Raw genomic sequence first — 25,324 nt, forward strand, 5'->3', positions numbered from 1 at the left:
GTTCTGCGTGACTGGTATCTATATGCATGACTTTGTAGATAACAGATCTATTCATGTGATTCAAGTCCTCTGTGAGCTTTCGTGGCTGGTGGACAGAAGACTGTCAGAGGAGGAGACTCGGGGGATACAAAGACTAGTCCTATCTCTGCCACTGGCCTCTGGGATGACCTTGGCCACATCACTGCATCTCCTCCAGTCTCACTTTTACAAATGGGGACAGACTATGGTACTGCTCTTACAAAGCACTTGAGGTCCACTGCTAAAACACTAGGTATTACTAATAACAAATACTTCCAGCACTGTCAGACGAGGATTTCACGTTACCAAATTGTAATCCTCCCAGTGAGCACACCCCGAAGTTAGACTGATGCAAAAATGCTCCATTTTTTCCCTGCCACTGTGAGTGAAGCAATGGTGCTACCACTAGGATCTTTTTTTCCTGGTCTGTTCCCTAAGGAAAGGAGAGGATGTGATCACACTATTTTCAGTCTGACTCCTACCTGCAATAACTCAGGGACACATCAGACAATTTTGCCAAACCAGACAAAAGGAGAAAGGCCAAAGAGGTATTAAGTTTCCCCATGTTTTGTGATAAATAGGCTGTTCATCAGACGATGGACAGACAAGTAGTCCATATGCTGAGAGACAGCTTGCAATGCAGGCTCAACCAAAACATCAGACAACAGGGAATCCACATAAAGGCAAGCCAGAGAAAAATAAACTTCTTAAGTTTCATGGCTCACAAAATTACTTTTTATTTGTGGATGGGTGGGGAGAGGTTGTTCATTTTCAACAAATATTGCCAGCTCTGAGGCATTTTGTGTTTACTTTTTTCCCCTTTAAGCATAGTGAAGCTTGATTCTCCTTTGTCTGAATTATTCCTCAGATATCAAAATACTGTTTGCAATGTACATCCACCTGAGCAAACCATAGTGAGCCCCCTAACACCAAATGAAAGCAGTTTCTGATGACAAAATCTGGTTATCCTACTTTATCATCTTACTACAAATATTTTTGTCTTGAAATATAAAAGTGTGCAAGAAATGCACATACAAAAATGTGTTTGGAAGACATACAGCAAATAAAAACCAATTAACCAGTCAAGACATCAACAAATGAGAAATTTTAGGGACTGCACATTCACAAACACCATATTTCTCTCCTGCCACTCTCTTCACATAAGCCAAAGGGACATGAAAAGTCATATCATCTTCCTCCCCACAGTGCTCAGATAAATCCTGCCATCTTCCGTATCACATCTGCTAGAAAGAGTGGATGAATGGTATAAGAACTCATTAGACTGAGGAGTACTTTTTGGCCTTCCAATATTTACACTAGAATTTTACTATTTCATTGATTTTGTTTGTTTTTAAGGAAAAATATTATATTCATGAGATAGATAGGATTTTTTGGCCAGTCAACTTGATCAAAACCTTTTCAGTCAGATGCAGCCTGCCTAGAGTGTTGACATTTGGTCAAATACACACAACCAAATTTTATACTCGAGGCTCATCTGTTCCACATATCCAAAGCTCCATATTCCACTGTTCAAGCATTTATTAAAAGAAGTGTTGCTAGTCCTTATATTGGCACACTTAAAGCCAAAAGGTAAGCAAATTTCTGGAAGATTGCAGTCTCCTAGACTTGGCTGGCTTAATTTACTATTTCTTTTCCAATGTAATTTACTTCCCAAAAAAGTCAGTTAAAAAAATTAGATTGGCACAATATTTCCAGGCTGAAGAATACTGAGCGTTCCTATGCAATATTTGGTCCAGCTTCCCACAAAGTACACAAAACCCTGTTGACACTACAGCTTGCAGCTAAAATTGTTTTGAGTAAGGAAACGTGATCGATGGAAACTGCAGGTCCCAGAATATGAGCCTCCAGTTTGCGTCAGGGTGGACACAAACATACTAGAGACAAAGAAAGGAACAATCTGTTTCACTTGCTGCAGCCCGCAGGCTCCTGCTAAGGAGGGTTCAAGCTTGACACTCTGGAGGTTGCAACTATCATCTGGGCCTTTGGGTACAGAAAACCTTCCTGTCTGCCTCCTCTGTGACCTGTTTTTTTACCGTCAGTTGCAGCTAAGGAGTATAATGTCAGGGGACTGAAACACTCCTTGTCACTGAACAAGTGCCTGCATAGAAAAAATGCTTACTGTTACATGGGAAAAGAACACAAAATATTTGTCCCTTAAAAGCACAGAACATTTTTAGTGTCCTGCAACCTTCTGAGGTTTGGGCGCAGCAGAAGAGATGAGACTACACGAGTGTCCTGACCAGTCCTCCAGAGGGAAGGGAGACACAGCTAAGCATGTGTTTGTCTTCATTATGTTGCTCTCTGTGGACCCACAGACCATAAAGACTCATGGTGTTAAATACCTGAGTGTATGTGTTCACACCAGAATATCTATTTGCAGGATTTAGGCAACTCCTTCAAAACATAAACTTCTGTTTCACAGTATGATAAACTAATTTACCTGTTACCTACCCACCTTTTTGCAGGCACAGGTGGTCTGTACCAGCTGAGCTGCATACACAGCGTGGAAGCCACACGTACAGGTATCTTCTGCAGGCACCAGGTACGGTGGAGGTCCCTGAACAGACACTATATCCTGGCGCTGCGGACTGCAGAAGCACAGGCACGCTCAGAGCACCAAATCATGGCACTGAGGGTGCTCACGTGAAGATGGTGGACTGGGACTGTTCAGCAGGGGAGAGGCCTCAGTCCGGATTTTGAGTCTATGGGATAAGTATAATCACCAAGCATCACTGGCACACAGGCCAATTATTTTGCTGTGATGCAAATAACATGTACAACAACAACATGTACACAATCTGGGGGGAATGAGAAGCAATGAAATCTAATTGCAAAGCCAATGAAATGGAGTGATTTGCAGTAATTTTTCAAAGGCAGGTTTTCCTGTTTACTCTGCTGACAAACTGCAAACTCGTACCTGCAGAAGAGCTCAGCGTCTGTAGAAAGCCTAGGGTCTCTATAAACCTAACAACTGTCTGTAAATAATTGTTTCCATTACTCCCACAGCCTTAGCCACCATCTATGGTACAAAACAACCAATTAAACCGGCAGACTATTTAGCTAAGATGGAACTTTTGCCTGTGTTGACTGGTTTGCTAAAACCATGGAATGAAAAGAGATTTGTAAAGTCACAGTGGTCTCTGTGCAGCACTTGGGCCCAACTTTGGTATTTTTACTGGGTTTGCTTTCAATCTCTGCTCAGATTTCCAGGAGCTGTCATTACGGTGTCAAATACCTTCTTTGCAAAGTCCCTCAGTCTAGGTTAAACTCTTAGGAATTTTAATCTGTCTGTCTAAAGAGACTCACGAATGAGTTTTTCCAAGCCAAGTCATACTCCTCCCCACCTGCCTGCTTTTCTGCTTCCAAAACCTCAGAATGAGAGTTTTCATTTAGTTTTGACCAAAAATGTAATGTTGCTGAAATTTACTTTGATAGTCCCTAAGAGATTAACAACCTTATTTATCAAAATGAACATTTTCCTCACACCCCCCCCCCCCAAACCAAAACCAAAATGCAAGCAGCAGCTTACAGGAATGAAACTCTTCATATAAAAATATACAAAGCACTCCATTATGTGCATGCAGACCTACGAACTTAAATCCTAATTACTAAACCATATTAGAAAAAAATTACTCAAATGAAATAATAAAAAGATGAAAGACAAAAAGTATTTTTAGAGATGTAAGTGGCATTAATGTCAGAGACAAGATGAATATATCAATATGGTAGTGACCAGACTTGCTAGGGTGGCATGCCCATTATTCTAAAAAATATATTTTACATCACAAACACTAAATATGAGTTTTAAGTATGTGAGTACTCTCTTTTAATTTATATGGACTAATCATGGGCTTGAAGTTGCCTACATGTTTATATACTTGTAGGATTAAGAGTTACTTTATAATATCCTTTCTTTCTATTCAATAAGTTAACTTGAATATGTGTATGAGGTATGTGTAAGTATTTTGTGTTACTTTCAAATAACCTCTCAGAATATGGTGTTTCCATGAACATGAGTTATCTACAAAACCTAGTGACTCAGCTGCACTTATGTTAGAGAAGTCACAAAGTTTACTCCAGAATCTGCTTTCTTCCAAAAGTCTCTGATTTTCTCTAACTTTCCTTCTCTAAACAAGACCAAAGGCTTCTGGCCATCGCTCTCCCTCATTTCTATACCGGACTTGGAGGGGTAATCAGAAGATTAATTTTAAAGGAATGATGATTTTAAAAGGATACAGGCTGTCAAGGGACAAATTACACGTGTGGAACTGTAATAGCTGTTTTCCCGCATACATTAATAATAAATTTTTAAAACACTCTTTACCTTTGAATCAGGAATGGCATCCATACTAAGAATGGGAGCTTAGCAGCTCCCTTGGCAGCTCAGTAAAAACCCATGTTTTAAGTCAGGTTACCATTTTGTTTTAAAAAGCAGCTGTAAAGAAACAGCATATTATTCTGATTCATATTGTGCAAATAACTGGGAAAAGACAATTACACATAAAAGAGAACTTCGTTAGTGAGACACATATCTGGAACTAGGAAGGACATTAGGGAACACTGCACATACAAATTTATCCTGGGATCCAGATACGGTACTTATATACACCTCATACAAATCAACAAAATCCAACCAAAAGCCTTTCAGTCAGTATTCAAAATTTTAAGTGTCACTTGCCTTTACTTTTTAATGCACTGGTGATGACACATGACATGTCCAAACCATGCTCCACAACCAAAGAGTTTTAGCTCACACTGCTTTTAATTGTCAAGATCCCCAATTCAGTCTCACATGTAGCACTCATGATGGCATCCTTTTCAATAAATCTGCCTTGGAGACAACCTTGACACCCCTGTTATTATACCAGGTCAACTGTATTGCTGACATTTGACAAACAAGTAAACTAACACCATCCTCTAGCAGCAAATGTTTCAGAAAAAGTATAAGCTTCTCATTAAAAAATTGTTCCCCTTGCTTCCACATCTGCTAAAGAAGCTGGTGTTCCTTCTTAACATATTGCCACTAAAATCTTTATTATTATGGGCTTCTAGAAACTTAACAGCTAGAGGCTTGATCCTGCAAGCACAGCTGGGCATACAGTTTGGCAGCATAAACAAAGCCATTGTCTTTGTATGATCAGATCTCATCCAACACAATAACATGGCAATTATATACGCAGGTGAATCCATTCATTTGTAAGGCAGGAGATGGCATAAAACATCTTCCAAAAGATAAGGAGAAAACATTCACAGCATTTTAACGCTGAAGAGCCCTGTTTTAACAAGGCATTCTTGTCATTTTACCAGAAGTACCAATTCAAAAAACCTGCTCAGAAAACTGACCCACTCCCTTAACAACAATAGAAAGCTCCAAAGCAGAGTCTCTCAAATAAATGCAAAGAAAGCAAAATATTAACAGATAGAACAAGCTTATTACTGGTGACATATCTTCGCAGACATTAAAATTCTAACGACAAGGCTTAATAACTTTATGCTACCTTCTTCTAAAAGCTATGATAGAAATACTGTGAGAAAGAAAAATAAAGTTTGCACAAGAGGAAGATTTTGAAAAAGAACTGATAAAAAGCAGCAAAGGGGGTACCTGAAAATGTGAACATATGCGAGTCACCTGATCCAGACACCATACGAAAAGAATTATCTGTTGAGTTTGCTGCACCACTAATACCTTTCAAAAGCCCTGGTATTTGGAGAGGCACTGCAGTAAGGAATGTCATCTTTCATTTTTTTCTTTTTTAAGATGAACGTCCGCCTTCTCCCTTAGGCTGTGGTCCTACTTTATGTTTCTACAGGCACGGCAGCACACATGTAAGCAGTTTTATTGAAGTCAAGGAATCTTTATGCAGTTGAACTCATTCGCTGCCTTTGGGACATGGTCTTTAGAGAGCAAACCAATGGGATAGGTATCATCTTCCTTCCGCTATTCCGTAACAACGAGGACAGCAAGCCTCCAGCCCTGCAGTGGATCTGCACAGGGCTACTCCTAGAACACATGAAATGCCCAAGCCTGTGCCTGCTGGAGGACAATGAAACACAGTGGTAATAGTATGCTGCTAAGAACACAGGAACCTCAATTCTGCAAACGCTTCCACATGTGATTAATCCTGAATGAATGCTACCTAATTGGATTCCACATAATAGTGTCTGAAGAAATCCTTACAGAAATACAAATTTACACTGGTTCAGATGGCAACAGTGACATCTGGGCTGAAAACCAACTAGCAACTAATTAGTTTAAGAAAAAGATGACAAAAGATGTCACTACAGTAGGGCACAGTGCCTGGCATGAGATGCCCTGCTTAGGTGTATTCCTTGCCAGGATCTGCCTCACTTAACACCTTCTCCCATGTTCTGGCAGAGGCATCTGGGACAGCAAGCTGGGAACCTTTGCAAATATTAAGACAAAGATAGTCTCTTATGCTCATATGTATGTATGTATAAACATGCAGTCACTTCACTAAACCTAGTGATGGTAAAACCAATGTGACAACTGACTCACAGAGTCCTGGGTCTGTGAGAAATACGAGCTGCAAGTAAACTGAAATGTAGTTTGCAAAAGGAAAAAGCTAACACATCTGGGAAAAAGGATTGGCAATGTAAGAGAGAGAAAGCTGGAAGGAGCAATATTACAGGAAGCCAGTAGTGGACCACAAGTTACATTTGAACAACCAATGTGCTGCAAAGGTCAAGGCAATATGCAGAAATCCCCATATGCAAACACACATCCTGCCAGAGAGCTGGCAGACAACCCTCACGTGGTGCGACCGCACCCAGGAAAATTATTTCGGCTCTGTGCAGGACATACTGCCATACAGGCTGGTAACAAGGTGAAGGAAGCTAAAGAAAAATACACAGATATTTATGTCAACACACACACCAAAAAGCAATCAATGGGGCCGGAGCCATTGATTTACATACACTGACGAATAATAAATTATATCCTAAGGAAGGAAGGCAGGCCATGCATGGACGACTTCACTTCTGCTATGGGGACCAAATCACACTCCTCCGTGCCTGCTGGCTCTGGAGCCCCCCTCAGCCATTGTGCTTGGGTAGTCTCTGCACAAGCAGTAAGACAGAGAAAGGCAGAACTTGAGAGGAGGAAGGACACAAACCACCTTTTGAGGCACAGTGCTCTGCTTTCTGGCATCATCTTATGCTGCTTTGTCAGGATGGCCAACCCACAGCACATGCTAGTCTAAACACCACTCCATCAGTGCCCTCCTCCCTTCCCCCCCCCCCCCAGCTGCTGCAACGGGAAGGTACTGATACGTGCCATAGAAAAGGTGAACCATAAGTGCCCTGCACGTAAAGTTTTCCCAAAGGATACGTGGAGGAGGAGCTGGAGGAACTGCCTCCTAGTTACCAAAGAACAGGTTAGGGACTAGGGGAACAGCCAGGAATGGACACCTGGATTCTTGTTTTCTTCATGTGGAGGAGATTCCAGCTGAGGAAGATACCCTGTACTCCAGGAATTAAAAGAAGGGGTTCACAGTATCCCTTTCATGCAGGCTTGAACACTGTAAAATATGAGATTTGTGGAGTCGAAGAAAAACTAGCAAAAAAGAGCTGCTTGTATCCAATGGCTTTCTATGCAAAACACATAAACATATCAAGGGAGGGACAGCAACTCCGGAATTGTTCTTTGCAACTATAGCATTTGCTCCTCTATCTCTGCTTTCCTGCTTCTCCCACCTGGTTTGCATCTCCAGACCGATGCTACATGTCTCTGTAAGGTCACTCCCTATGTTATTATTAAGTTTCAATATGTACTTATATTTAGTACTTTTAGTAATCCAGTCTGATATGGGATTGATTCCCAGAAATGGTTTACATTATTGTGCAATTGTGTCTCGAGCTCTCCCAGACTTAAAGTTTCTTCTACTCATTGCCTCAGTGTGGTTTTACTTTCTGTGTTGTAAGGGGCTTCACAGGTAGGTGCTTTCCAAGCCCAAGGAGTACAAAGTTACTGACTTTAAAGGCTGACACACTGTTTCCTAGTTGACATCGGTGACACCACAGTGATACCTGTAAGGTCTCTGCAGTCTGGATTTTTTTCCTTCCTCCCTGGCCCTACGTACTCTGCTGTACGCATGATGCTTTGTTAATTGATGGTCTTAAAGAAATTCTTTGGTGTTTGATATTCCTCGCCCCGTTTTTCCTCTTTTGTTATATGATGTCTTCTATTCAAGCAGCCAAACTAGAGCTGGCAAACAGCCTCTCTCTAGGATTTTTACACGTTGCTGCAAGGCAAAATAAACAGTTGTTTCCAGTTCGCATTTTCGGGGCTACAGATGTATGCTAATTATCCTTTCAGTCTGCTAATGGAAAACTGAAAGAGATTTAAATGTACTTTTCTAAGGTAGAGACCAAAGTCTATGGACACCTGTCCTTTCTAACGTTGGGCTTTGTGCTACCCAGAGCACAGTACAATGTCGTCTCCTCCCGTTATGTTGACTCTGAAGGCATTTTCAGATTTCAGCACGGCTTTACAAAAGGCCAGGAGACAGAGATTAAATCCTTCTGAAATTCAAGAACATTATATGTCTTTTTGGAGCAGCAATGATGCCAAGGATAATATTTGGGTTGGCCTGAGACCATTTGAAGGATGGAGAGCTTCAGAACGAGGCGATAGGAACTACATCATAGCATGGGAAGTTCATTGTTTTGTTAAGATGCTGTAGTATTTACTCAAATTTCTTACCTTCCTGTTGTTTTCTAGAACAAAAAAAATAATATAAACAAACAAAAAACCCCCAACCCCAAAGCCAGGTCTCATATACCCTTCAGGTAAAAGTAAGTATTATCACAACCGTCATGTCAAATAGTCTGAGCAGAAGAAAGGAAAACTGGAAACAAATCTGCAGTTTATTTCCAATTTCTGTATACGGTTTAGAACTGGCTGTTACACAAATGAATGAAACAATCTCAGATGTGCAAAGCCAGTAATGCAGAGACCTTCCCAAGAGGAGGAAGCAAGGATCTGTTTCCTTCTTTAAGTTTTAGAAGCTTTATCTCATGATAGTCACTTGTTTGCCAAATATTTATTGGAATCTTTCAACTAACTGTTCATTCTAGTTGCTTCTATTGTGCTTCAGCCAAACTACTGGGCCCTTCTCTGTTGATGCTGCCTCTATTGGAGTCCAGAGTCAAGTGATGTGCTACCATGGCAATGTGCTACACCTATGTTTTAAGCGTCTATCTTTTCTGTGGGAGTGTCTATACCTATGCACAGAACAGGTACGTGTATACACACACATACATATCCATGGTATGTAGAGATCAGAGACACAGATGATGCAGGGGCAGACTTGAAAAGTACCAAGGTACCTAAAGATAGAGTGAAGTACTGATGTTCAACTAATTCCTAACACCTTTAAAAAGCTGGCTCCACAACCTCTTCCTGCCTTATCCACATAGGCTACTTTCCAGTGTTTGTTGCTATATTTATCACTCAAATTACAGTATTACTGAGAGGCCTCAGGCAGACTCGTTCTCCCTTATGCCTCTCAAGCATGCAGTAGAAAGGTCTTTACTGCTCAGACAACACCATTTCAAACAGTTAAAATGTCCAAGCTCTCTACACTGTCATCACTTTTCCAGCATTATCAGGAAATCCTTTAATCTATCCTCAAATGACAATTGTATATACTTACTGTCAGCAATCACTTGTTTACAAGATTTTTATTACCCTATATATTATTATGATGGGGAAACTGGGAAATGAAGAGTTAAGAGTGAAAACTCAGCCTTCGTTTTGCTGTCTATGCTTACGAAAAATTCATTCCAGTTGGGGGTCCTAAAAGGTTCTTTACACAACAATAAAAAGAAGAGATCTGTCAATTAATGTAATGGAAACTAACATTTCTCATATCTTTTTGCAGTAAGAACATACAGATTGACTTGACAGGCTACAGATTTCCCTGGAAGGGGCATCCTTCCTTCAGACAAAACATATATCCATGATTACCATGAGATTAGTTGATGAAAATTATTCAGTGGCTTCAAAATGACAAGGAAAAATATCTAACAAAAAGTCTGTACAGTATGGGTATGAAAAACTTTAATTGCTTATTGCCTCAAAACTTCTGAGACAACTGTCTTCATTCTGGGTTAGCTCATTTGGACTTAAAATCATGACACTGCAGGAGAAAATGTATTCATCTATTGTCATTTACACAAAAAGATCAGACTTGCACATTTGGGGCTAGTTATTTAAACTAATTAAAGAAAAAAAAAAAAAGAGAGATTTAAAGAACTGAATTTTAAAGAAGTTTTCCCAAATATCCCTGCCATGCTAACAACAAACATATAACTTCTTGGCCCCAAAATGATTCATTTGCCAAACAAGAGCAACTGGAAAGGTTTTATTGTAAGCTATGGTTCAACTTTTTGTATAAAAATTACTCCATTTTATGCTACAATCCTCAGATGAAATCTGTTTTTAAGTCACACTTAAAGCAGAATGCAGGAGCATGGAGAAAGACCATCAGCTGCTGAGGTTCCCCACCTTCTGAACACTAGGAGAATTCACACTTCACTCCTTGTTATTTTTGTTTTAGGAAATGAAGGAAACAATACTCAATGAGCTGATGAAGTCACTGAAAAGGCACTCACACCTACTCTAAATATGACCAGATATCTGCAAATAAAAGTTTAAATGCTATCTAAGCAACATGTGTCAGCCTGGTGCAGAAGGTTTAGAAAGTAAAAAAACCATTCCATAAAGGACTCTCTGCCTTAAATGTGCTCTTTTCAGATGCACCACAGCAGAAGTCATGGGAGTGCTGCCTGAAGAAGCCGCGACTTCACCATTAGTTCCTAGGTTAAGACAGACCTTTGCAGTGATCAGGAAATCATATCTCATCTCAGAAAGGAACAAACAGAGACCTGCCATGAAAAATTGCTTGCAGATCTCCAAGGAGTGATGTACGAGTGAGGTACATAATTAAAGAGAGAGAGAGACGGAAGAAGCTCTGAGTTGGTAAAGGAGAAGTCACAGAGGACTCATATTTAGTAACATGGCAAAAGTGAGGTCATAAACCAGAGCAACCAAATGGGGAAAAAGGAGAAAAGCACATGGTGAAGGACTGGACAGGTCCCAAATGGCCAAGGAGAAAAGCTCAAAAGACTGTAGACTGGGTTTTGGCAGAAAAACACAGAGAAAGATCTGTTGTCTATTTCTGATGGACCCTTTGAAGTTTTCTGGATCTAATCTGATTTTTGTCTGTCGTTCTTTGCCAAAAAAGATAAACCCTGCCAGGGAGAACCTACCTTCCCTTATCCTTATACTAATAAGAAAACAAATGATCTGTTTTAAATATCAAACACTTAAAATGTAGAATCTTTCTTCTATGATGTGTTTGAGAGTTTGATATTTCCAAGCTGTCATACTTGCAATTATAACCGACCAAAGTTGTTCCCGGTTAAGTATCTTGTATTTTACCAAACTACGTCAGAACATACGCCTTGGTCTTACACCGAGAGCTTCACCACAATCAACCCACTAGCTCCACCAATACCTCACTGAACAGGAAGAGAGAGGTTTATTTACTAAAATGCCTGCATAGGGGTGTCCAAAATATATTTTTAAAATTTTATTACTGATACTGAAAGTCTTCTGAATTCTGTCACTCTGTAGTAGTAATTTCTTTTAATAGTTTCTAATATTATATTACACTATAATACTATAGTGTTATTAGCCTTATCTTTTTAGGCTCTAGTCTAACAAAGTCTTTAAGCACAAGCTTACCTTTAAGCCCTTCCCTTGGATTACTTTAGTTCATACTTTAAGGTGCCTTACTTTCATGCCTTGCTGGATGGGGGACATATAGTCAACAATACTGAAAAAATGTACTCAGCTAAAAACTATCATGTAATCATTACATTTATGATGCTCAGCCGCCACAGACACTAGTTCCCATTAAAATGACAGCATTTACTATGTATTACTCTAAGCAATATACTGAAAATTTCATACCCATTTGCAACTCTAATGCCTTAAAGTGCCCCAAATACCATTTTGCCATTGCTATTGGCAGATGCTTTTTAATAGTGATATTCACATAGGAGGATTGTCAGCTAACTAGCAAATCTGGAGTTCAAGTAGGTGTTAATTCAGAGTAGCAATAAAGCAACTGGACAAGACAAACAACAGTCCAGAAAACAGGAAATTCACCATCACACGACAGTAAATACACCTTCATAATAGTTAGCATGACACTGTCACTTTAAAGGCTGCGTTCTCCTCCCAACACAAAATGTTCTACACAGCTCTAAACATCCATGTGCTTTACACCAAAATACATTGTCTTACCTGCTTGGATCTCTTTTGTATTGTCCCAAATCAACGTTACCATCCCTACACAAACTACTTCTGTTTACCCAAATACAGTTCTTGTCTCCCCAGCTGTATAATTCTAGATTTCTGTTCAATAATGGCATCAGCCATTTACTTGGGCATGCTCTTATTTTATTGAGGTCATTCCAGACTTTTTCCTCTGCTCTCTACAGTTGCATTAACAGCTTCCTTCCTATTTTTAAATCAGCAGCTAATTTCAGCAACTAAGTGCTTATTGTTTCTTCAGGGTCACTCATAAAACAAACACCATTATTGATCTTTCTGAATCTACCACTAGTTTTTCCCTTTTATCTCATCTGAGTGACTATTCAAGGGGCAATTTCTCAATAAACCAGGACATCTATCCTAGATAAACTAGGGTATCTGAAGAAAGAGATTTTTCTGTCTGTGTGCTAATACAGCTCCTATCACAGCAGCAGTCAAGCAACTCATAAAACGTTAGTGATTTTGTCTCCACAACACCTTTTTAAAGGGAAAAGTGTTGTTAACTGTCTTTTACAAACAGGGAACTAAGACACAGAGGGATTTAGTGCTTCAAAGGCAAAGACCACTCATGAAATGCAGAATGAATTGAATCCTTATTTCCTATATTTTAACCACAACAGCATCTTCCCTCTATTTTTGCATGCACCCTGGATACACAATTGCTTATTTGTTGGATTACAGTGACTGATGACCTGGCCAGTTGGTATTTACTCTGCATTTTTGATGAGCATCTGAAGACCACTGACATCACGGGCTAACATAAAAACCATGTTAAACCAAACTGCTGCCAGTATTTTATCTACTGTTATTATTAAGCTTCAATACAATTCTTGGGGCCTAAACTCTAAACCTATTCACTGTCCTCCAGTTAAGCTAAAGGAAATTTTGGCTTTGCCCAAGAAAACATGATAACAAAATGCAAAGCAGCCCTTTCAGGTAATAAGACCTAAGTGACATCTTTCAGACACCAAGTATTTAAAAGCATCTTTTGAAGAGAGTGGGTTTATTCACCAATTCTGTTTGAACAGGTTATGTAAAGATAAGATTTACTGGCCATTACTGTTCTGCCTAAGTGTGGCAAGTTTGGTCCTTTTCAAATTAATTCTAGACCAATCCACAAAGAAAATTTAAATGCAGTTTGACTGCTGTAACGCACCATCAATTATTAAACAAAATTTTTCAATGATCCCTGGGCATATCACCACTATCTGGCCACTTTCTTCACAGTTTCTCTCTCTTTACTCACAGTGACGGAAGTCAGGCTTGCCGGTCTTGTTCTCGCTGATCGCTAGATCAGAATACGTCCAAAAAGAGGGGGTGGAAAGCTAATGGTCTAGGACTAGAGATTGCTGCCTACGCTGGATATGTCTGCAGTGTTGTGCCACATGGAGCTGGCTGAGCCCACAAGCATTATACCTAATGAGAGACAAGAGTAATTGAGCTAGGTGCAGATCTGCACTACTGCAGCTGGACTGCTCCTGGGATCCGAGTTAGATTTTCTGTGTGACACTACCCATGCACACAAAAATATACGGTTGATTCTGAGCCAGGTCAGTTATGTCTGTGTGTTTCATTAAAGGGTAGGCAGAGTCCTTCTGTCCTGCTTTAACCCTTCTCAGGTTTATTAAACACAGTTTAAGAAGTTTGTCCTGAGACTGGAAATTCATGCCAAAGGTCTCAGAGATGCAAAACACCATTTGGTAGGGGCAATAACACTGCCATTTAAATGTATTGTTACTCGTATTATTAAGCTAGTATATTAGCATGAAATATGTAAGTTTTTACATGAGAATACAAAGATCAAACACACTAATTGCATAATGAATAAAGAAGTAGGTAGCAAACACTCAAGGATCTGGAAACAAGCGAATCCCCTGGATAAAAGGCATTCAGTTAATCAGACTATCATCTGAGTTGCATTCTCAAATCAAATACTTCTTTTCTTCTTATTTGTATATAATAATGTTTTCTAGGAAACAAAATAGACTAGTGTCCTCACTAGATTTTTCCTTCGCTTAAGGAAGTGTGCATCAGGCAAAACTTGGCAATCAAGAGGAAGAAAAGTCCTCGTAAAGATGGTATGAACTATATTTTTCAGGAGCAACACGTTAGGTTCAGGCAGACATCAGCCTGATCTAACATGAAGAAGTTGTATGTAACTGCGTCACGTGTTACAGGAGCACATTCTGTGCCTCCTGACACTCAGGTGAACTAAAACCCAGTGCTAATGCTCCCCTAGCCTGACTGCTCTCTTCCTGCCCGATGGTAGACTCTGGGCTCTCTACAGTTTCTACCTCCGCTTGCTAAGTTATGTTAAAACTAGAGACTGCTTTGTCTTCACTTGAACTTTACATCCTGTTAGTTTGCACAAAGGAAGTAAGTTACGTTAACAGCACACCTATTTTTTCCTAGTGAAGATGTACTCTGTTGGATATTATTGCCATTCAGATACCTGTTTAGGCACCCAGTCACAGGCTATGACCAGCTGCATAGCATATAATGATTTTTTTCAAGGAAAGAAAACGCCATTAAAACAAAAGGCCCTGTTCTACTTTTGGGTAAACAAATGGGAGTTTTACAAAGGCTCAAAAAGGAAAGGGATTAACATGCTTCAACCTGGTAATGGTCTCAACTGTTCACATTAAAATTTTCACAGTAAATTAAACCATGACAGAGGTAGGAAAGAAGTCAGTTTTCAGTGGCTTATGCTGTTCTCCTGACATAAATTGCCATTTTTTAGGTACTATATCCACCAACCTGTGTAATAATAGAATAACAAAACCGCAACCCAGTGCTGATTAAGTTCGGCCTTTTGCATGCTAATTTTAGCCTGCTCTGCCAAAATAATTGAATGCACCACCTTATTTACATGCTTCTAGATATTTAGCACGCTCTCACTATTCTTTCTTCACCAACCTTTGCTTAAGCCTGTGGTGTTGGCCTTCCCTCCTTGCACGGTGTCTGCTGTTCAACACCACTTACCCTGCTTCCTCAGTTATACTCAGCACACCTTTCCACCACTCACTCACTTACACCCATCCTTTTCCAGGTCTCTCTTGTCAAGGGTAATGCTAAACGTCAGTTCCATCTTTATCCTGCCCATCTATGTTTTCCTGCATGGTGCATACAACACTTCATTATCTTCATGCTCTTTACAGTCTATAAAGACCAGCAACTTTCCTTGACTAGAAAATGATGGCATGAAACACTACCCAATCGTCCTGGTAAGGTCGGAGAAGACAAGTAAATACAGACTCTCACTGGCTGATGCCTGCCAATGAGTTCACACAACACGTGTTACACCGTGAGTTAACACAACATGTGTTACACAGTGAGTTAACACAACACGTGTTACACAGTGAGTTAACACAACAGTGACCAAAAAGGAGGGAAGGGACAAGCCGTGTAAGTGTGCCATGGTACCAGACCCCTCGGAGAAAGCTCTGCTCTGCGTTACTGTAGCAGCACCAAAAATGGATGTTTAAATACAATGGGGCGCTTATCTGACTGCCAAATGCCCACGATGCCTTTCCACCTCAGTTATATCATGGCAGCTTAGAACAAAAAATGACAAAGGACTATGAAAGAAAGTCAACACAGTAAAGGACAAAATAAAGCAGGAGGCCCAACACCAAAAAGCCTGCGTACGGAGGGGTGGCCGCTGAGCTGCAGGGATGCCAGCACTCCGCATGGACCCTGCCGCACCTCCAACTAGGCCCTGCTTCACCTCACCCAACCTCTCCGCACCAAGCCATGCCTCCCGCTCCCACCGGCGCCCTAACCGCCGGGCTCTCCTCGCACCCGCCACCCTGGGGACAACCGCAGCCTGACTCCAGGCCTCGGCCCCTTCCCTCTGTGTGCCACCAGGCCTCGCTCCCTCCCCACACGCCCCTTCTAGACCTGGCCCTGCCCCAGGCCGTGCTCCTTCCCCACACGGGTCCCTAGGCCCGGCCCGAAGCCTTGTCCCCTGCCCGGGCCCTGGGCCGCGCTGGGCCCGGGGGCGGCGGCGGCCCTGCCGTGCCCTAGGCGCCGGCCGCGGGGGGAGGTGGGGGCCCCTCTGCCCCACGGCGGAGCCGGGGGGCCGGGGCGAGGGAGGGCGTATAATAACCAGCATCGTTGTCATGCAGGCAGGGCTGCCGGCTCCCCAAGCCTCCTCCCCGCGATAACAACCCAGGTACAGCCCGCGCTCGCCCCCTCCCTCCCTCCTCCTCCTCCTCCTCCTCCTCCTCCTCCCGGGGGGCCGGGGAGAAATCTGCAGATCAAAGAAAAGATGCACAATAATAACGGGGTGGGCGCGCACCGCGGCCCCCCGTCCGGCGGGCCCGGGGCCGGGGCCTCCGGCGGAGGCTCGCCGCGGCCCGGCCGCTGCCCGCCCGGCAGGAGGGCGAGGGGGGCGGCGGCGGCGCGGGGCCGAGGCCGAGGCCGGGCGCCCCCGCCGCGGTACTCACCCGGGCCGGCCAGTGCGGGTACCCCTTCATTTTGGCGAACACCAGGTCTCCAGCCTTGTATTCTCGGGGCCGCGGACGAGCCATCGGGAGCCGCCGCGGGAGCTGCCGTGTGTCCCCCCGCCCTCCCACACCCCTCGCCCCGCACACGCCGCCCCGGGGGCAGCCGGGCGAGCCCCCGCGGGGTACGATGCGCCCGGGCACGGGGCGCAGCCGGGAGCGGGGCCGGGCCGCGGGCAATCCCCGATCTCTCCGGCGGCGGCGGCGGCGGCGGCGGCGGCAGGAGGAGATGGGGTGTGTGTGTGAGTGTGAGTGTGTGTGTGTGTGTCTGTGTGTGTGTGAGTGTGTACGCGGGGGAGGGGGAGGCCTTGGACACAACCCCAGCAGCCCCCGGTACCAGGGAGCCGGCTGGCGGCGGGGCGCCTGGCCGGGCGGGGGCGGCCGGGGAGCCCTCACCCCGCGGCGGCGGGCGGGCGCGGCGCTGCCCGCGGCCCCCCCGTGCGAGCTGGCTACGCCGCCCGCGCCGCCCGCTCCATCCCCGCCGCAGCCGCCGCGGCCCCGGGAATATGGAGCCGTCTCCTCCGAATTACTCCTCGGGCAGCGACCGAAAACAGGATCTTCTTATCGCCCCCCCGCCCGCGCCTCCCCCCGCGCTTTCCCTTCCTGTTATTTTCTAGGTACACAGATCGGTTTCTATGAAAATAGGAGAGCAGAGAGCGGCTCCAGTCCCTCCCGGCCCTTCCTTCCCAGCTGAAGCATGACATGGTTCTTTATGCGCGCCAGACATGGAGGCAGGGCGACGAGGAGAAGCCGGCAGAGCCCGGCTGATTTTTGCAGCAGGGCCCCCGAGTTCCTCTGGCCAGAGGCTCCCAGCCCTTGGGCCTGGGGGGGTGCCCTGTCCCACCTTGTCATGGAGGCCCAGGCCCCGGCACAGATCGGCTCCTCGGGGTGCCTCGGCCGCCCAGTGCCGCTGGTGCACACCCTGTAAGCAGGCCTCCCCTGCACCAGGGCTGCCTGCACCCGGGGGGGGGGTGCTTGCAGACCCCTGGCTTTACCCCGGTCCTCCCCATGCAGCCAAACACCCAGCCCCAAGCAGGCCCCTGGGCAAAGGCCTGGCTCCTGGGCACAGGGTTTTCCCAATTTCTGTACCGAGCCTCTTTCCCACCGCCAGCCCCTCCACCTTCCTTCTCAGCCTAAAACTCAAAAAAACCCCACGGCCACAAAGACCTGGACCTGGGATCTGCTTAAATTCACAACAGGGGCTTCCCCTCAGAGGGTGTTTGGGACCTGGCTCTTGCCAGATGATGCCAGTTTTTATGAACATGCACCTCTGTGGAAGGGAAGCACTGGGAACTCACAAATCTAAACCCCAGATATTGCTGTTTTTACCATAATGTTACCAGTTAAGTTGTAATGTTCAGAAATCAATAATTATTGACATTTATTATACCAAATTATTGTCTAGAGGAGCAAAACTAGGAAGGCACCTGCAAGCTGGGCCACAAGCGGAAAAGTTTAGGAAAGGTTTTTCTTCAGGTTTGGCTGAGACTGTAGCAGTGGGTTCCCCAGCCATTCCCACATGCAAGATGCAACTATCCCCTTTGGGTTTAGGGAGACAGCTCTGGCTGGGTGCTTCTCTGAGTCCCAAGGAAAGCACCTGGCCGCAGGCAGTTCCCACCAATGAAGAAGGAAAAAGGTGGCTGAAGCCTGTAGGGTCACATTTCAGGGAGGGAGTAGATGGACCATGGAGAGCACTACCAGTCTGTAAGGGCTGGTAATGGCAAAGAAAGAAGAGAAAGAAACGCTTCTAGCACCTGATCCTGGGCTGGAACAGGACCAAGAAGACTCTTACTGTTTATGGTGTCCCCAGATGTGGTTCTCATACCCAAATGCTGCTGTTGGTAGTACATGAGTCAATAAAGTTTGTTACTCTGGGTCATAAAATAGGATAAGCACTTCTCTGCTGGGGGAAGCACTGCTGTAAAATCATTAGCTCAGGTATCAGTAGCAGACTAACAATGGAAAAAAAAAAATCCAAGAAGCTGGATAAACATTTAGATGATTAGCCTGCACTGTGTTCAATGCTGTTATCTGTTCCTGAAGTACTGAGATCAGTGACAGGGTTGCCAACGCAGCCACCTTCAGTATAGACATGTGGCCAAACAGCTCACTTTCACTTTCACATCAGATAGGATTTTGTATCCTTTTAAATTGATACCTCATTTCAGTTTAAATTCCTTTCAGAAAAATGTACTATAAAATCTCTGAGTATAGGAGCTGTAGACTCTGATCCAAGTCTGTCCAGAATAATCCTATGTGCTGTGTCTTACCTCCCGTACCTCTATTATCTCCCCAAATCAGCCTTATCTCCAGAATACTTAGTAGAGAGGTGGAGCTGCTTTTTTTTTTTAAATACATTATTTGCTTTTCATCTCAGATATGAATAGCTCTTTCTAGTAACTTATTTAGTGACCTTAAATCAGAAAGGAGCAGGATGTATGCCAATTTCTTCCAAAAGGAAACTGTACGCATTATATACACATCTACGCAACAATGTGTTGCTAATGTCAGAATAGCAAAATTCAAAGTGACTAGATACTGAACTGAAACATCTCATTGAAATGTCCACTTTTTTACTTCCTTTTGTCCCAGCATTGATGTCTGCAGAGAATGCAGTGAATGAATAATGTTTCTAGTCTGCAGTGAAGATAATCACATACTAGAGCTCCAAAGAAAACTCATCCCATGGACATGCAAGGATGCAGCTCTCTTTTCCTCTTGTGTATAGGCTGCAAAGGATAAATGAGTTGCCAAGGTAAGAGCTCTGCTGAGGTTTGGCCAGCTGAAAACTCTTAAACATGCTTTGCAGACAGTTCCTCCATCAAGCCATGGTTAAGATGCTGGGAAAGGATGGGGAAGAAAAAGAAAATTTCCCTGCTGATAAATGAAAAAACAAATCAAATGTTCCACACACTAACAGCACAGAAAACCACCTCAGCACAAACAGGAAAGGAGTTTCTTAGTGTGCATAACCCCATCAGTCACTCATCACAGCATACAAAGCCTGAGATCTCCTGCTATGACACCTGCGTTCTGTTCCTTTCTCTTCTATTACGAAGGGGAGTTCATCTACCCCTTCTACACAGAAGTGGGTGAAGAGAGTTTCTTCCAAACACTTCAAGAGCAGTTTCAGATCATAACCGTGAATGGAGGGGTGCGGAGGCTTGCTAATATGTACGCTACATGTGTATAGGCCAGGTCCTAAGTCTACAGAAGTCAACAGCTGAGTCTGCTTTGGTCACAAAGAAAGATCAGCAGGTCACAGAGGCAGCAACACCATGTCCTTACTGAGCAAGGGAGACCCGCAGCAGGGATGGCTCTCTCTTTCCCCCTAAGCTTCCCGAAATGATAAGACCAAGTTCCCTCTCACTTCTCATCCTGCCGGACAGGTGTTACAATTCCAGAGCAGGGCAGTATTTACAAGTACGAGCAGGGTAAGGGAGTAAAGGCAGAGGCCCAGCAGGACCATGCAGAGAGGTGGCAGGGCCAGGAGCGTGGTCAGTAGTGAAACCGTGAGTCACCCAGGACAGATGGTGTCTGAGGTAACTGTTTTGAAGCCACTACCACGCTACTGAATTTTGCTTTCCCAATAATTCCCAGGAAACAGTGTTCTTAAGCTATTGAGAAGCTGTAAGCCAGTCCTGATCTTTTCCCCTCTGTTCATATGAGAAGAAAAATAGCTACATTCCTGGTTGAAAATTTTCATAGAGAAAGAATTCCATTGATTCAAAAGTGCGGATCAATTTTTAAGAAAAGAGCATGTGGACATAAAAGGCCTAATTTCAAAAGCACCCTCCAAAGTCATGAATAAATTTTTAAAGATATGTAAGTTTTGCATGAAATACTCCATGATTATAGTTTTGCACACATACATTGGACATTTGCACGCAAACTGTCTTGTAGGTGGACCCTATTCATGCTGCTGTCTTGCGCTTGCCATTTTGTGAGATGCTGCCTATATTGTGTCTGTAGAAGCCACACAGATTATTATATTTGCCTCTGAAATTCTGTCCCTGGTCACCTTACAATTTTTGCTTTCCCCGCTCAAATCCCTTCTGAGATCAGACTATAAATGCTCTGCAGCATGGCCACTTGTATAATCAACTTTACTGTACGATACTGAAATAAAATTATTTCTTTTTATTTATCTATCTGTAGCTGATATAATTTTCTTTCCTTCTGCATTCCTTTTTCCTGTATGTAAAAATGTGTCAGTGATGATTATGATGATTAGTATTTTGCCTAAGTCCACAGTAAGCTAGTGCTTGTCTGTTAAATATTTTAATAGGAAATTGTTCTGAGTCACAACTGAGCCATTCCCCCGTGCAAGACATGTCTGAGAGCACTGTCTGAAATCACAGAGCTACTCATGTCAGGCAGAAAGAGGCCATGATATTATATGTCCATCCCAACATGCACAGAAAGGCACTTACCATGCCCATTAGGATATTCTTAATTACTGGAGATAAGAAGCTCACCAGGGGATCTCAAGCCTTCTCTGTAATAAGCTTAGAAGGGAGAAGGGTGTGTATCATAGCTGGAGCAAGTTATCTATACTCAGTTTCATGAATCTTCTTATGTTATACACTAGAGCAATCTCCTAATCATATTAAATTAGACAATCTTTAAGGTGATTGCTTTACATGTTGCAGAGGTGTGAACGCGTATCCTAGAGGCAGAAAAGATCGGAGCACTTCAGTTAAAATTAACTTCCTCTCTGGTTGGGAGCTTTCCACTATTAGCTAGAAAGGTTTGTATGGGATGGAAATGTTATTAGCAAGTATGCAGTGCTGCCATTCCTTGCTCTCTACAGGCTTTTCAGCTAAAGCTACAGCAGACGAAAGATGCCTACAGTCAATGCTGCTTAACAATTTCCAATTCAAACCTTTTTTTTCAGTTGCTTGTATATTTTTCATAATTTAACCATTAGAATTGAAATTTTCCGTGATGATTGTGTGGCTAAAAATCAAAACTCTTCTGACAATGACAGTAGAAGAAATAATTGTAAAATTACCATATTGCCAGGTGCCATATAAATGTAGCCAAGTTGCAAGAGTCTGAAAAGCATTCATATGTGCTCAATAGGGGTTGATAAACAAGTCTCAGATGTTCTGTCTGGACTAAACATGCTCTAGGCTAAAGTGAATGTGATTCAGCTCATGACTGGAGATGACTGTGGAAGCAAAGCTCATCAGAGGAAAAAATGGCTGTCTCCCTACGAGTACCTAGACAGTATACCGGAGTGGAGTGACCAGAACTGCACAGAGAAAGAACTGGGAAAAGCTGGAAGGGGAGCAGGAGCTAACGCCTGGGAAGGACATGAGAAAAGCAGAAAGGGATTAGGAGACAGAGGTAAAAGCAGCCATGAGTGTAAGACAACAAAGATTTCAGAATATCTTAGAATACATCAAGAAAACCCACACATTATCTAACAAAATTCTGTGGCCCAGTATTTCTCATTCTCTGCTGGTAACTTCTCCATACAAAGACTAGCGATCTGTTACTGTGCTGCCAGTTAACTCATCAGCTTATGTGGAAATCTTGACACTGCATTCAAAGGTATTGGACTCCATGACCTACTAGAGTCTCTAAGTGGTAACCTGACTGAGATTTTCTATGGGGAGAAAAAACCCAACCAACCAACCCAGAAAGAGATTATTAAAAATTGTATCACAAACCTCCCAAGAAGACAGCAGAATTAAAGTTGCACCAGCAACCTGAGCCCAAGTATTTCCCAACATTTGACTACCTGACTTTGCAACTTCACTGTTCTTTGAATTTTCTCTTGTGGCATGTGAGATGCTTTAGCAGCCATTTGTTGAGAAACACTCATCAAAATCTAGCACTTCCATTAATATGCAGTAAACATTACATGTGATATGAAGATTATCTTGTTGGACAGAAGTTGCACAGTCTACTTTGCTGTTCCCATAATTTTAAGTGTTTGGTAGAGACGTCATTCATTACAATGAAACTAATGACTTCTCATTTTCATTTGATATACTAATCAATAAAATGCCTCTTCAAATGGCCAGGTGAGAAACTCCATCTCAAAAGCTATAAAGCCATAATACCTAGGATAGAAAACCTGCAACAGACATTTCTCCTCTGGAGAAATATTTTAAATGTGTCATCTAAAGCCTCAGAGATTTATTGGGTAAGAAATATGTTAGAGTTGACAGGAACAATAAATTTAGTGCCAGATTCATGACACTTACCCCATCGTAGTTTCCCCTCATAAATACTGGAGAAAAGGATTTCTCTCACATGCCCTCTGGTACATTCATCAAAGTGCCTTTTGGAATGTGACTTAATGAATAATTACATCCCGACATGGACAACAGAACATATTTATTTAAGGAGCTTTGTAACTTCACTTTTGTGTCACCTGAATGACAGTGCCAGAAGCCAGGGAACAGAAAGAAATAATGTGGCTAGCATGCAACTTCTTGACATTGTGGCTGTTTTGTACGATAAAACCCCTCTCAGGAGCAGTAGTTTGATGTGGGGATGTACCTATTGGTCTAGAATTCACAGCTCCAGAACCCAAGCTCTGAATCTCATCTGTTGTCATGCAGTGTGATGCACAGGTGTTATCACAGGAAAAACAAGGAATTAATAATTCAGTCAGGAGTTTCTTCCTGGATAGCTTGGCATCAACAAGAGCTTAACAGAATCCAAACTGAACGACTGGAATGTCATCCCAACTCTGTTGAAATCCATAGAAAAACACTCAGCGTTTTTCCCATGATGTCACCTCTGAAGCCTTCTTCAGATCATCCTTCTCTATTCCCATGGCCACCATCGCCAAACTCTCAGTGACTCAAATCTATAAAACGGGTCTTATCCTCATCTCCCTCCACCTCTTTTACCTAGGCCACATCCAAATCTTACTGTCTTTCTTTTTCCATGGGCATTTTTCTTCTCCGTGAAGGCACTTTTCTCCAGATATGACCACTACACATCTTTCTTGCCCTCTCCCATCCACATACCCTCTTTCTCCAGTCCATGTGAAGCAGTGCCTTTGAGGATACAGCAGTTCTTTATAATCACTTTGCTTTGCTCAGGAGTCACTTGGAAACATCTTCTTCCTGCCATACCTGTGTTCTACACATTGGCTTCACTGGACTGAGCATCCTGCTGCTTCTTTGCTGTGGGTTAACCCTGGTAGGCAGCTAAGTCCCACACAGCCACTTGCTCCCTCCCTCCCCCACCCCCCCCACCCCCCCACCCCCCCCCCGCAGTGGGATGGGGAAGAGAATTGTAAGGGTAAAAGTGTAAAAGTGAAAACTTGTGGGTTGAGATAAAGACAGTTTAATGGGGAAAGCAAAAGCTGCGTGTGCAAGCAAAGCAAAATAAGGAGCTCATTCACTACTTCCCATCGGCAGGCAGATGTTTAGCCATCTCCAGGAAAGCAGGGCTTCATCACCGTTGTGGTTACTTGGGAAAACAAATACCATAACTCCAAACATCTCCCCTTCCTCCTTCTTCCATCAGCTTTTATTGCTGAGGATGACACCATATGGTATGGGATATCCCTTTGGTCAGTTGAGGTCAGCTGTCCCAGCTGTGTCCCCTCCCAGCTTTTTGGGCACCTCCAGCCTAGTGACTAGCAGGGCAGCATGAGAAACAGAAAAGACCTTGATGCTGCATAAGCACCGTTCAGCAATAACGAACACAGCCGTGTGTTATCAACACTGTTTTGGTCACAAATCTAAAACATAGCACCATATGAGCTACTGTGAAGAAAATTAACTCTATCCCAGCCAAAACCAGTACATTTTTTCTCACCTTCCTACCCTCATCCTGCCCAGACCTGCTGCCCCATCCCCCTGCCTCCTGGATGATACTAGTGCTCAAAGGGACGTGGGAGTAAGGACTGAGATATTACTGGCATTGAAGGCATTGAGGAGAGTCCTCAGGCTGTGTGGCCGTGGTGATGCTGAGGGTGATGACCATGATGGGTGCCAGGATGAAAATGGGTATGAGGAAGTGCTTGGGGAAGTGGATATGGATGATACTGCACCTGATGGGTTGCAGGGGAAGTAAGTCATCACTGGCCAGGCAGAAAATGGGGCAAGTTATTTTCTCTCCCTCCCTCATTCCCAACAAAGAAGGACCCATCTCTCTGGGCAGCCGCTCCTTTCTGCTCCAGGGAGTGAAGGGAAGCTGGAAGGGAGGGACTGAAACTGCCGAATCCAGCACCACCACACTTGGTCTGAAATGCTATCACTTAAGCCTTCTGGCGTACTCTGAAAGATCAGCACACCACCCTGCGCAACGCAAGAACTGGTTCCAGCTGGCTCCCGTGAGAACTCCTTAAAAGCACATTTCTTCACACATTCCACATACCCACTACCTCCAGATCATGTTTCTTGCAATGGCCTGCAAGACTGCCCCTTCCTACTTACATCTT

The 25,324-nt window shown here is 43.4% G+C and overlaps 1 protein-coding gene across 1 annotated transcript in view; it reads right to left on the reverse strand.

Moving 5' to 3' along the window:
- HDGFL3 (HDGF like 3) overlaps positions 1-17,240 on the reverse strand; it is a 39,449-nt gene extending 22,209 nt beyond the window's left edge. The window contains exon 1 of the mRNA XM_050902958.1: positions 16,852-17,240. Coding sequence (XP_050758915.1) covers positions 16,852-16,935 — 84 coding nt within the window. The 5' untranslated portion in view covers positions 16,936-17,240. The remainder of the gene's footprint in view (positions 1-16,851) is intronic.
- Positions 17,241-25,324: the final 8,084 nt, after the last annotated feature.

Source organism: Gymnogyps californianus, chromosome 11 (genome assembly GCF_018139145.2).
Source record: "Gymnogyps californianus isolate 813 chromosome 11, ASM1813914v2, whole genome shotgun sequence".
Classification (NCBI taxonomy): domain Eukaryota; kingdom Metazoa; phylum Chordata; class Aves; order Accipitriformes; family Cathartidae; genus Gymnogyps; species Gymnogyps californianus.